Here is a 14671-nt window from a genome sequence, read left to right on the forward strand (position 1 = left end):
AAGTTATGGAGGTGGAGAGAGGGATAAAGCCATGCCTGTTCCATGGCTCAGACCTTCTAGTGGCAACCTCGGGTTAATAGAATTACTTCCAGAGCTGTGCTACTGTGCAAAAACCTTTGTTTAAAAGGCCGAATGCAGATGGAATGCTTTCTCCTCACTCTTGTGTCTTCACTGGAATGAAGAAACACGCTGGCGAATGTCTGCTCAAACACACCAAGCCTCACAGCCTTGGGCACCAGGTTTCCTAACAGCCAGTGGCGTTTTACACCTTTTCCCAGGACTTGCAGATACAAAGGACCCAGATGTGGATTTACTTCTCATTTTTTCCTGCAAAGCACAACACTTCACAAAGAAGAAAAACACTTCAAAGGCAGTCCTTTTCTTGCATACATTTCATTCAAGACCTACATTCATCTTCCTTATCCAATTGCAGGATCAAAGCGCGAGTGTTTGGCCTGCTTTGGGGGTTTAAAGACATTCAGGGAAAAACTAAGACCATTTTAAACTACCTTTTTTAATGCCACAGGTCTTCCTGTAGGAGAATTGGAGTTGGCTCCCCCTGCTCTCTCTTAAGTCATCTCTGGATACAAAAAGTCAGGTCAGAGAACTAACATGCTGTAATCATCGGCACCATGAAAGATTCCGTTACATCTCTGTAAAACCCAGTCTAATCTCAGTCAGTGTGTCTAGTGCACTTTTTGCTCTCTACGCTGCTGCTTTTGGAGCTCCTTCCAAAACCCACTGCTAAACTCTTGATTTTTCCTGATTATTTTTTTAAATTTTGTGTTAAAATAAAAACTGCAAAAACAATTTGAAATGTCATTTCATTAGCCTCCCTAAAGCTAGTGGATCTAGCACATATGTTCATTTTAATGCTCAATATGGAATTCAAATTTCCTAAAATAGGACAGGTCTTATCCTTCATGTTCACGCTCTGGGATTTGAGGCTCTGGTTTAAAAAAAAAAAAAAATAGCGTCTATGACGTCCTCAAAAATATTTAAGTGAACAGACTCCCTATTGGTGGATTGATTTTTCTCTATGGAAATAAATCTGTTGGCAGCGGCTAGAATTGGGGTATAAAAGATGACCTCGGGCAGCTGCTGCCATTTGTTTCAGTGGGAAAGTGAGGGTTTTGTCTCTCCCTGGGGGTTAATATTGTGATGTTCTGAACACCATCAATGCTCTGTTTCTGAAGGGTTACACTGGAGAGGAGGAATGCTTTGTGGTTTATGACAAGATTGCAGCAGAATATTTTGTGCATGCTGTGATTTGTATCCCCCATTTGTGCACAGGCCATAAAAGTGTACTTTTTATCAGGAACATTTGTGAATATATAACAGCACTGAAGACATATGGCCACTAAATAATTCACAGTTATCTATCTTCTCAGCAGATTCCTTATACACCTACCATGTTTTAATGCCTAGTTTGCTCAGAAACAATATTCTTTATGACCCTTCCAATATCAAAATGTTTACTGACTGGCAGCAATATATGGATCCCATGGGAGGGGGCTATAAGGAAGGGGGAAAATGTCTGCATTTGCCATGTTTCCTCTTCTGTGTCTGTTTTCCCCTAACCCTTCTAACCAGCACTCGGCATTACAGGAAAAGATAACTCTCCCCAAAGTGGGTGCAAAATCCTATCTGGGCTCTGAGATGAAAGTCACTAACTAACCTCCACCCTCTTCTCTTTTCAGTTCTATATCCATTTACAGTCCCAAGGAGAATCCAAATGCATTTGATGCTGCAGCCTTCTTCCAGTCTGTGGGGAATTTCCTGGGAATCTTCGCTGGCTCATTTGCAATGGGGTCTGCGTATGCCGTCATCACAGCACTGATATCCTTTGTATGTGGAAAGCTGGGACTGTCGAGAGCAGTCAATATCCGTGGAATGCTTCTGATGATGGACAGCCTCTAAGCCCCTAAGTAGCCAGATAGTCTGGTCCAAGTTTCATATGGCATCGCTTGGTTCTGAGTCATTCCTAGAGGCATAGGTTGGTACCAGTAGCAGAGGGGCCCAAGCTCTCTTCTTGTCCAAGGTCATTGCTAATGCTGTTGACACTATCTGATCCTAGGACATCAACTGCCTTAAATAAATACCACCTAGGAAAACTAGTGAAGAGGAGGCATCAGGATTGGCCTTACTAGGTTCAAGAGGAAGAATTGAAGATCCAGAGTCAAGAACAAGACAGTTGACTAAGGGTGATAAATTGGGTATGATCTGCCTCTTTCTCAGGCTCATTCAATCACTCGCTTATACGGTAGCCTGAGCCAGAGGTCACTGGGGGTTGAAACAAGCATCCACAGCTGCTTTATATAAGGGAACCTGCAAGCAGTGCTGAAATGATATGCCTGCCATACCTGAGCAATCATGTCATTTGCTTCCTTTTTGTTGTTCTTGGAAAGTTGGGATGATAGGTAGTTTCTAGAGAATCTGAGCCGAGGAAAGGAGCTGGTCTGGTGGGCTGTTTACTTAGAACATGCAGACAGGGCAACAGTGAGAGTAGAGGAGGAAGGCCAGAAGGCCAATGTCAAGTTTAAGGGCTGGGTGGAGTCACAGAAGAGAGGCAGAACAGAAGATCTAGAGCCAAAGACATCAGGGGAAGGGGAAGGAGGACATGCGCCAGAGGGGTGAAGGCCCCAGGCAAAGAGAGGGCAAAATATGAGGGGCCTTTTCCTATGAGGTCTCGCCCAGACGTTCACTGAGCAGCTGCTGAAAAGCTTGATTCTACTGAGACTATCTAAGAAGAGTCGGGAGATGTGTAAAACAAGGTCCCTGCCCTTAGGGAGTGACAGGCTTGGAAAGATGAGCTCTACATTGAGGGGGATAGAGAGTGAGTGCCAGAGCCACATCGAAGTTATCACACTGTAAACACTCAAACTGGGACAAGGCCATTGTGTCTGCAATAGAATAATACCCTTGGCCAACCTTATGATTCTGGAAAATAATTGGAAAAGCAGTATATGTAAGCAGAGTGGGCTTTGGGCACAGCCTGGAATATAGGATAAGGGCAAAGGCTGAGCAGTTGGTGATTCAGGAGGCGAAGACTAGCATTCACTGAGATATGGCAGTGGGACCGATGTGGCATCTGGAAGACATGCCTGGGAGGACATGGCCTCCAGCTGGTGAGAAACGGAGGATGAGGGAACACGGGTGGGATGGACCCAGCTTGTGGAGTATCTTGAAGTGGTATTTCAAAGAGTCTGAGCCTCTTTCTCTAGTGCGCAATTAGCTGCCGAAGGTTTCTGCTCAGGAGACTGACACGCTGACAATCCTGTTTTTTTGGTTTTTTGTTTTTTTGTTTTGTTTTGTTTTGTTTTGAGACGGAGTTTCGCTCTTGTTACCCAGGCTGGAGTGCAATGGCGCGATCTCGGCTCACCACAACCTCCGCCTCCTGGGTTCAGGCAATTCTCCTGCCTCAGCCTCCTGAGTAGCTGGGATTACAGGCACGCGCCACCATGCCCAGCTCATTTTTTGTATTTTTAGTAGAGACGGGGTTTCACCATGTTGACCGGGATGGTCTCGATCTCTCGACCTCGTGATCCACCCGCCTCGGCCTCCCAAAGTGCTGGGATTACAGGCTTGAGCCACCGCGCCCGGCCGGCAATCCTGTTTTTAAAACGTGGATGAGGAACTGGCACAAAGGATGAATCGGAGGACGGGGATTAGAACCCAGGGAAACGGTGATGATGAACTGTGAGGGAAGCATGAGGAAGGGGACTGATGTTTAGAAGAAAAAAAAATCTCTGTGACTTAATGATTGGCTGGTTATTAGAGAGAAAGAAAAGGAGACAAAGGCTACTCCGGAGTTTCATCCGGGAAACCTCGTAGAATGGTCTTTACATGGGCAGAAATAAAGTCCGTCAGAAGAGGCAGTGCTGGTTTCCAACAAGAAAAAACGACCTCCCCAGTACCTATGCTGCGGCAGGCCCCCCACGACGTGTTTTCCGTGTAGTGTGTCATCTAAGCTTCACAATGATCCTATCACCAGATGCTATTTTTATTGGATGCGAAACTTAGAAAGGGTAAGCTGTCGCCCAAGGTCATGCAGCCAGCAAGTGAACCCAGAGAGAGAGAATCAAGAGGCCGACCATGCTCCGCTCACTGCTCCCTGTTGCCTCTTAATTCTTAGCTGGACCTATGTGGAGGCCAGGTGTTGTTTAGAGTGATAGCAACAAAGGTAGGAGTATTTCATGAACGTTTACCATGTGGCAGAGCTTTTCTCTGCATCTCCTCATTTGAAGCAACCCTGTAAAACAAGTTATTATCCTCCTCATCTCACACCTGAGGAAACTGAGGCTCAAGGACGCCATAATACGTTAGCTCATTCTGGATCATGTGTCAGTAATAGTGAACATGCTAATAACCATATCATCTAAAATGTCTTGAAAACTTTACTGTGTGCTAGCCATTGCCCTAAGTGTTTTGCGTGGGTTATCTCAGATAGCTTTTACAAGAACTCTGGAAGGTAGATACTGCTACTATCTCAATTTTCAGCTGAGGAAACTCAGACAATGAAACAACTTGGCTAAGGATAAACAACTAGGACATTTCGGGGCCAGGATTCAAACCCAGGCTTCCTGGTTCTGGAGGCTACACTAAGCGGAGAAACTTAAATCAGAATTCTCTGCGTGATGTGAGGGGAAGGTGTAACATATGTGAACAGGTTCATAAAGGAAGAAAAAAATTTCTGGTGATTAGAAGTCTGGCATAAGGTTGGATCAGATCTGGCAAAAAAAAAAAGGGTGTAGAGATGGAAGAAACGGGCCTCGGGGAGTGGTGACATTGATCGTGGAGCATCTGGTGGTCTTTAATGGGCTCTATAAACACACGCTGTGAAGGAGGCAAGTTTACGGTTGCCCTCTTCCCCTTCCTAACCCCATACCGCCTTCATCCTGAGGCAGTCTCCTCAGGCTGTAGGCCCCTGGGCTCTGCAATTAGGGATTGACCCAGAGCTGAACTACTTTCTGAAGGAGACTGAAAGAAAACAAAGCTCAATAGCTGATTGCTATTCTGTAACTCAACTGAACATTCTCTTTAAAACAAACTGGAAGAGGGAATTCTCACTAGAAACAAAGACTTCCCTCTAAGTAACAAAAGGGAATCTTGTAAAAGGAACTCAGGGCAGCCCATTCTTTACACCAGATAAAAAAATTGCTTCCAGGTCCTTACTGATTCTATTTCCCAAAAAGATGTTTTTCCAAAAAAGCAAAAAATTAATTTAGACCACAGTAGTAGAAAAGTTGCATATCACTTGTTACATGCCAGGCACTGTTCTGAGTACTTAACATAGATTAACTAGTTTATACACCTCTGAGGTAGGTTGCATTGTTATTCCCGTTTTCAGACAGGAAAACTGAAGCACACAGTAATCAAGAGATGTGTCCAAGTGAATACTGTGAATTTGAATCCAGGTAGAGTTGGCTTCCGGACACTACACTCCCAGCCAGGATATTATTCTGCCTTTGTGCTTTCTAAAACTTTACAAAACATGTTTAACATACTTCATCACATTTTGCTCTCCTCATGTAGGATCAGGTATTATTCTCATTGTCAATTTGCGTATAATAGAAATGAGGCTCAGAGAGGTTAGCATACTGCTGAGAAATCACACAGCCAGTGAATAGCAGAGTCAAGAATCAGAATAAAATGTTCCATTCCAGAGGTAACACTTTTGCTTCCCTGGCCCCCCTGCTAAACATCTCTTAATGTGAAATTTTCCCTAGATTTTGTTCTAGCAATATAAAAATGCAACATGATCACATCTCTTTGTCAGGGCATTTTGTGCCCAATATTGCAAAGTAACCCTTTCCAATTGATCACATACTCCTAATCATCTCCCCATAAGCCATTCTTTGTCCAACTTGGATCACTATTCCTTTGTTCTATTTGTAATTTATAGACTATTAACCAAGTGTCGTCCTTGTCAAAATGAACCACTGCCTGGCAAAGGGCATCTTGTCTGACCTAGAAAGAATGTACCTCCTCCTCCATCTACTTATACCAAGAGGGCATGGGCAGCTCCCCTGTCACTGAATGTAACTTCTGATCCTACTTCCATTCCCAGGAGAGAAGACTCTACCAGGTGGTCTGCCCACAGCCTGCACTCCCCAGGGAGCGGCACTCCTTGGTGCTGACGTATTTGCAGCATCTCATTTTCCCCGTACTCTCCTTGGCTTAGTTCCTGCACGCTTGCTACACCTCTCCTGAGGGGTACATCCCAAGGGATGAGGCTAAGCCCACAGTCGGCTGAATTTGTAGTCTCAGTAAGATACCTTTTGAATCTGAACACAGGTCTGAATTTTTACAGGCATGTTCAGTACCCGCTGAAGCATGGAACTCATGCTGGCCTTCAAAGTCGATCCCGGTGAGAGTGACCGCCTTCCAGTCAGGTCTGAAAATCAGTTCTTTTACTTTGCTCTGGAACTATCATCACCGGATCGGTTTTTATTCTCAGCCAAGAAGGAGATGTAGCTGTAAAAGCTGTTGTTGTTTCCCTTAACTTGTCTTTCTCACTTGACCAAATTTACCAAGCTGTGCGAGTTCCCAATGCTGGAGACCGGTCTGTTTTTCCTGCTTTCTTGGAGTGCCTTCCTGTCTGCCGAGGCTGCCGGCCTAACAGGTCAGTGTTTCATGCTGCACGGCCAACTGGATGTGTGAATATGTGTGTGGCTCCGGTGTGTGCCTCTCCCTGACCTAGCAGGAGGTGAAATGCAGTCTCTCTGAAATAGTGCCTGTGAATGGTTTCGGTCAGAATCAGTCTCTCTTGGGTACCCCGGAGAGAAAAAAATAATAGTAATTCATCCATTTTGTACAAAATAGCTTAATGGAACATCTAAATGCTTTCCTCTTTTCTCCTGGCTGGACTGGAGGCATGCTGAAGAGACTGACTTAGAGAGCGATGGATGACTTTTCAAATGGAAGTCTTCATTCAGAGTGTGAAAGGATACTCACAACTGCTTTGTAGAGAAGAGTGGTGGCTTCCACTGGCTTTTAACAGCAGGTTCCAGTGTAACCCGGCTCTCTAGGGCAGGCGTCCCCAAACAGCAGCCCATGGGCCGCATGCGGCCCCCTGAGGCCATTTATCCGACCCCCCGCCACAAATCAGGAAGGGGCACCTCTTTCATTGGTGGTCAGTGAGAGGAGCACAGTATGTGGCGGCCCTCCAACAGTCTTAGGGACAGTGAACTGGCCCCCTGTGTAAAAAGTCTGGGGACGCCTGCTCTAGGGTGTGCATATCTCCACACACATCAGTGTTTGAGATCTTCACATACATTCCACAGCAGGCTGGAAAACAAGTAGCAAATATGGCTCTACAGTTTAATGTCTCTCACCACAGAGTCTATAGAGAGAGTCCTCTGAGGTGGAACAGTTGATAGGTAGGGGACAGTTTGTTACACCCAAGCGCTGCAGATCCTGGGATCTGGACTGAGCAATTTGTGCCTTTCTGCAACCATGAGGGTTTGCGCATGGGTTGCTGCAACGATTGAGTGCTTTTCCATGCAGAAGAATCTCTGTGGCTTCCAGCAAAATGTTAACACTATTTCTCTCCTTGAGCCCCATTCCCTACTTCTCCTGTGTTTCTATCCTGGATCTCTTTCTGTTCATTTTTTCTGACATTCAAGTGGTGAGAACCCTTCCTAACTGATAACAAGGTATACCTCCCTGGGTGTTTGCATTTTAATAGGTGATAATTTAAGTCTAAATAATAAATAATAATAAAAGTTGACATATATTGAGGGTGTACCATGAGCCAGGTGCTCACTAGCTGCCTTTCATGGATGATTTCATCAATCTGTAGAAAAATTAAAAAGTAAAAGACTATGCCCAGTTTACTCAGCCAACAGTTAAGTGGTGGAGATGAGATTTAAAACTAGAATATTCCATTTTAGAGCCTGGGTTCTGGGGAACCAAGCATTTCTACCTTAAATGAAACTCCATCTGTGGAATATCAAGCAGACCTCTAAAGGTTGGTAAGAAGGAAGTAGTTAGGGTCCCAGGCACCTGCCTGGTTCAGTTGCTCCTTGGCTAGTCTTGGTTCTCCTGTGAATGTCGTGGCAAATCTTTTTAGTAGTGATAACCTATTGCTTTAATCAGCTGGCCCAACTTACTGCAGAGCCACACAGGCCAAGCTATTCCCGTGGGCTTCAAGGGTGTCTGTTGCCAATACAGAAAGCCATCCACCAGTTATGATACTATAATCAAGACAGCGTTACTGGATTCCACCCTATCAGACCTTTGCATCTAAGTTATTTCAATACAAAGTCTGTTATTTTAGTGCATTGCCACTTTATTAAGGAGTTAGCTGGAAAGCTTATGCATTTCAGAAAAAAAATAGTCATGTCCATTCAATGAGATAATGTAGGCAAATCATTTACATCATAGTCATTCACAAAACATTAGTTCCCTTTCTTCCACAGTCTGTATTCTATTCAAGTTTAACTTGTAGAATGAACTAATCAATATTGACAATAAGAAATATTTGACCTTCTAGAAAGGTAAAAAAATATCTTAACTCGCCTAATTATTTTTTAATCTACTGTTGGATGTTATAATGAACACATACACAGACACACACACCATTGCCTAGGAATTGGCAATTTGTGTGAAAATTGTCTTTTTCCTTGTCCCTTTCAGCAAGATCTTGTTCTGTTAACTATATTAAAGGCTGATATCCATGGGAAACTGAATAAATTGCTAGTTTACTTGATCCTTGCTCTTTCACATCCTTTCAAGCTGATAGCCTTACTGAGCTGCCCCACAGACCACCTTCTAAGGAGCCAGCATCATGGGATGGGTGAATAACGGTATGAACCTTAGTAGCAGAAAGACCCAAGTGTCCATGGCTGCACCCAGGTACAGACTGACTCCAGAGGAGTACACTAGATTAAGATGATGTGCCTAACAGACATTTGCTACAAACCAGATTCTAGGTGTGAGCATTTTCTATTGCCAAAGACCAAGCCTGCTTAGTCCAAATTACTTATGTGTTTGTTTGTTTATTATTTAATCCTTGCCTATTTCCAAATTGGATTTGTGACAACTCATAGCATAAGCTATGCACATCACAGGACCATTTAGTTGAGGGTAAACACTCAAGGGCTCTGGGACAGAATTTTTCTGCAAAATTAGGCAGCTGTTCATTACTGTGGTTTGGCAATAAATATAGCTCTGAGCTTTCTAGCAGTCAAAGCCAAAAGGGAAACATGATGAGTTATATAGGAACAATACAGCATTATTTTTTTTAAAGTCATGCTTATTTATTAAAATGGGCAAACTTTTTTCGCATACTAAAATTTTAGGAGAATTTATCACATGCATCTGTATGTAAGAGACTTTGAACACCAGAATGGACAAATATAATGTATTTAATAATAATTTTAGTGAAGATGAATGTTCATTCTTCATATGGTCATTTCTCATATTAGCTTTCAATAAAATCTGAGGGTGTGGCATGAAACTATAATATTCTAATTATTTCCATGTAATAATAAAATCCTTTTAGTTCGAATGCACAGGCAAGCTAATATGATACAAAGCTAAAATCTGGAAAACTTTTAAAAAATGATTTCTGAATGAATAGACAACGAATGTAGTAAACTAAAATGGAACGAGCTATTAAATAGTGTATGAGTAACTACAGAGGTAACCAGCAATCATGGGGCCTTGTATGGGTTCACTAACAACACTTAATGTAGCTTCTAGAGATGGTATTAACATGCAGTGATTTCTCAGTAAAATTCCAGGAGCCCTGACCTTTCAAAGTGGGCTCTCAAGGACGTTTGCCTAGTGAGCAGGGCTCTTGGCCACCTACCCGTACTTCACCCCTTTTACTAGTTTCAGAAGTTGGGATTTCACATACAATTCTATTTGAAAAAAATTTCTGCTACTTTAAACAAAGTACATCTGTTTTAAAATATATTTCAATTTTTTCTTATACCCAAGGTAATACACATTCACTGTAGAAAATTTAGAAAATGCAGATTTACAGAAGGAAATACATTTACAATCATTTATATTCTTACTGCATATTAATAACAATTGTTAATATTTGGATGTGTCTAGCTAACTATACATATATGTATATTATTATATACACACACATGCACTTAAATATGTCTACCTGAATATACTCATGAATACATATATGTATATATTTTTTAAGTAACTTGCTTTTTTCATTCAACAATTTATAGTGAAAAAAATGCCATGAATGGAGCATTAAAAAATTTATAGTGAATTTTTTGAGACATTAAATACTACATCATAAGAATTTGCCATAATTTAACAGCCTTTTGATGATTTATAAGGTTTAATATTATTATTACTGCAATGATAATCCTTATAGCTAGAGATAAGAATTTTTGTTTATGTAACTGCCTACAAATAAAATGTCTGGTTTAAAAAACTCTAAAATTTAAATTTTTGGAGAAATTTGTCCAAATTGTCTTTTAGAAAATTTGTATCCCTTTGTACTTCCACCAACAATGTGAAAACAAGCCCATTCACTCACGTCTTCACCAGCCCAAATCTTACTAATCACTACCAATTTGATAATCAAGTCCTATTTTCTTCTGGTTTACATTTATTATATTTTTATGAAGGAAAGCTTTTTTAATTACATGTCATTGGCTGATTTGTATTTCTTCTTTGGTGAGCTACCAGTTTATGCCCTTTGTTACTTTTTTCCTGTTGAGATGCTTATCTTTGTCACATTGCAGTTTAGTTACTCTACCTATTGAGAAAATTGGCTAGGACCAATGACTCATTGACTCATTTCTATAATCCCAGCACTTCGGGCAGCCAAGTGGGAAGGATTGCTTGAGCCCAGGAGTTCCAGAGCACATTGGACAACATAGTGATAGTGATATCCTGTTTCTACAAAAAAAAAAAAAAAAAAAAAAAAAGAGAGAGAGAGAGAAATGAGAGAAATTATCCGAGCATGGTGGCATACACTGTAGTCCTAGCTACCCGGGAGGCTGAGGCAAAAGGATTGCTTGAGCTCAGGAGTTCAGGACTGCAGTGAGCTGTCACATGACTGCATTCTAGCCCAGGCAGCAAAGAGATACCCTGTCTCTAAAAAAACAATAAAAGAAAATTAACCTTTTAACTGTCACATAAGCTATAAATTTTCTCCAATTTATACTTTGCCTTTTAACTATGTTCTGTTTTGTTCATTTGGGTAAAGGAATAGCATTGGCCTAGGCATTTTCAGGTTTCATGTGGTTAATTTTATTGCCTCCTTAGAAAACTCAAGTAAATGACATGTCCACAAACTTAGCAGCCTAAAAGGTAAAAGAAAAAAGAAAAAAAACATATAGAAAACCCAAGTGTTTCTTAATGATAATGTATAATTTCTTTTAAAAGTTGTCTGGATTTGTTTTTGCATCAGAAACCAACTGGAATTTGTTTTGATATGAGGTGTGGGGTACAGTATCAATTTGATTTTCCTCCCAGATGATAAGTCACTTGTTTTAACACCCACCAGCTTTTACCTATTTAAAATGCCTGTGCACATGTACACATATGCATGTGTATGTGTATCTGTGTGTTCTCGGCTTTCCATTGTTCCACTCAATGTTTGATCTTCACTGTGCCAATTATTTTAGCTTCATGGTTTATTTTAATATCTAGTAGGTCAATCTTTCACTCTTCTTCCCCATATTCAAAAGCTCCTTTGCTATACTCATGTATTTATTATTCCTGATGGACTTGAAAATAACAGGTTCCAAACAGAAAATAATTTTTGAAATATAATTGGGATACATTAAATTTTTAGATTAATTTGAAGAGAAATGGCATTTTTATAGCATCAAGTCTTCCCACCCAGGAATATGTTATGGCTCTCCATCTATTTGGGTCTTATTTTATGGCTCTCAGTAAATTTTTATAGTTGTCTTCATATCAGACCTACACATTTCTCGTTAAGTGTCTTTTTAGCTACTTTATATTTGGGGTATTATAGTAAATGGGAACTTCTTCCTTTATAGTTTCTAACTGGTTATTGTTTGTATATATGCATCTAGATTGCACTGAGCTATTTGATTTACTCTCTGTAGTTCTAAAGCACAAAATTAGAGCTGATGAAAATTAGGATTAATGGCAGAAGTTAGACTGTCAGATTCCAGAGGGCTTTATCAGCACCAAAAGAATAACTGAAGCATCCTAGGCACAAAATAAATACCATTTGAGCAGCAGAATGAATAATTTTCACTCAACAAAAGAAAAAACTTGTAAAATCTGAATAACAGATCCCTTTATACTGTAGTAAGTGTTCTGTGCCTGATAATATTCCTATAGATTTTGCACATCCACCAGCCCAAATATTTCACAGCAGATCCATACATCAAGTAAATGATGCAAATTTTACCATTCTATAACTTTATTTTCCCAATTATCATAAAGATGTACAGGCAGGAAAGGAAGAGCTCTGTCAGAGGAATGTGGTGGACATGTGTTGGTTCTGGCTGCCCAGCACACATTCTCACTTCCACTGGTAATAGCATCCTGATGTTTCTGAGGAAGCTACCCCTGACTCCGATGGATAACGTCTTCTAATCAACGTGTCCCACCTTCCCCTGACAAACAGAATGACGACATCTGAATATAGGTCAACTAGACACTTTTCCCCTGGTATGTAAAACTTTAGGAGGGAGAGAGCAGGATGTATAACTGCTGGCATGTGTCCTTTCCAATAACCAAGCCCTGTTGAGGCCCTCTGTTTATTTATTCCTGCCACCAGATCCCTGGAGCAGCCGTGATGCCTCTTTTCTAAGAGCTGTTATACTTCCTTCCAATAAATTCCTTTCTGATTATGCTAGCCAGAGAATGTTTTTATTACTTGCAAACAAAGAAATCTAAATGGCACAAAGGAAGGAACAGTCCATGAGGTATTTCAACAAAAGAAATTGTATAACTTTGTGACAGATCAGAAAGGAAGAGAGTCTCAAAGACAGCACATCCTCTAGGCTAGGATACTTGGGACCATCTAATGCCAGGTGCATACTGATAAAAAAAAAGAATCAAGCTTTTAAAGACAGTTTGCATGTTCATTATCCTTTCCAATTCAGCTTCTTATCCGATTCATCATGAACACTTCAGTGTAAGCAGCTCGCTCATTAACACATCGCCTGCATTCACTTTCAGTTGTTACTAATTTGATGATGATCATTTGATTTATTTTGATCATCTTTTACTTCAAGGGCCACATTTGCAGCCACCTCATCTCAGTCTCTTGGAAATTGCACCTGCCAATGTTCAATAGTCACATCGAAGAACTTGGTTTTATAGAAACGAGTGGCTTTTAGACATGCAAATGAAAGTTGCTGTTTCTATTACCCAGAAATATGAATCTCTGCTACTTGAAACTTACAAGTACATTGAGAAAACTTGTACTTGAGAAGATTGGGCAGAATATAAAATGCAAGTGAGAAGTCTTTCTAGAGGATGAAACACATCCATGTATGTTCTCTTCTTTCTATGCTCTCTGGGTTTGGGAGAAGTCCCTAATGTCAGAAGAGAGATGAACATTAGGGACTTCTTGAAAACCCAGAGAGCATAGAAAGAAGAGAATGTACACGAATGTGTCTGCTCTCCTTACAAAAGCAGCCACCAAGGGATGTGTCTCTGGTTTCTGGGTCTTCAGCTGACTTGATAAAGGATTGGAATAATTCATCCTTTTAATTGGATCTCCATTTTCCTTACTGCTAAAATGTAAGGACTTTATTACTTTATAATAGAAGAACATTGTACACATATAGAATGTGGCTTTGGGGTAAATACATGATCTTAAGGAATTCTCTTCACAAGGTACCTGGTACACATGCCTACCTAATTTTGGATCAGGTAGAATTTTTCTCGTGCCTGTTTTCTAAAAGTCATTAGGTTACTGAGCCATCGTTTTAAATTGAATATTGAAAATATTTCAGCAGTATTATTTATAGCATAATCTCTAACGGAATGGAAACCTGTCATAGAAGCTGCATTTCAGTTTATAAAGATAACTGAAAAGCACACTGGACAGGTTGTTTGAAAATTCATTTTTATAGTCCGTTTCCCAGCTGAGACTTTGGGGGTCAGGTTTTTGCCAGAAGCAAACTTTCAGGGACTGTCATTAAACACCCAAAGAGTAAGATTTCTAATGGCAACATTGACACCATGTCTAATGATTTCCCTGCTTCCAGGCATTGCTGTAATAAAGTCAGCTTCCATTTTTAGATTCCTAAGGCAATTTTATGTTCATGGGAGGCAAAGGAGGGGGAAGAGGGCTGCTGGCATCTCTCATTTTCTCATACAAAAAGTTAAACAGTATAGAATACAGTTTACTCAGCTTCGATGGACTTCCATCTAAGAAAACAGGCATACAAAAACATGAAGAAAAAGTCCTGATTATTAAGTAATGCTGCTGGGCTTTATAGTCTGATTCTAGAGCGTAAACAATTCTTTAAAAAAATTAAAGTGTAGAAAGTCAAAAACAACTAACACTGGCCCATTCATTAAGAAATTGACCAAGATGTCTGAAAGAAAGAAGGGCTCAGCACACACAAGTCGTGTTTACAACGCAAATAGTTAAGTCATCTCAAACCCTTCCTCTAAGCCTGTTCTGCTATTGGTCTCAAATCACAGGGGCCTAATTACATTGCTATGAGAAGGAAAATCTGTACTTGGA

The 14671-nt window shown here is 40.8% G+C and overlaps 1 protein-coding gene across 2 annotated transcripts in view; it reads left to right on the plus strand.

The window, feature by feature from the left end:
- SLC9A9 (solute carrier family 9 member A9) overlaps positions 1-14671 on the plus strand; it is a 565509-nt gene that overhangs the window by 251674 nt on the left and 299164 nt on the right. For both annotated transcript variants that reach the window (XM_074405917.1, XM_074405918.1), the window contains exons 7-8: positions 1701-1844; positions 6525-6625. In XM_074405917.1, the coding sequence (XP_074262018.1) occupies positions 1701-1844; positions 6525-6625 (245 nt within the window). The remainder of the gene's footprint in view (positions 1-1700; positions 1845-6524; positions 6626-14671) is intronic.

Source organism: Saimiri boliviensis, chromosome 9, assembly GCF_048565385.1.
Source record: "Saimiri boliviensis isolate mSaiBol1 chromosome 9, mSaiBol1.pri, whole genome shotgun sequence".
NCBI lineage: Eukaryota > Metazoa > Chordata > Mammalia > Primates > Cebidae > Saimiri > Saimiri boliviensis.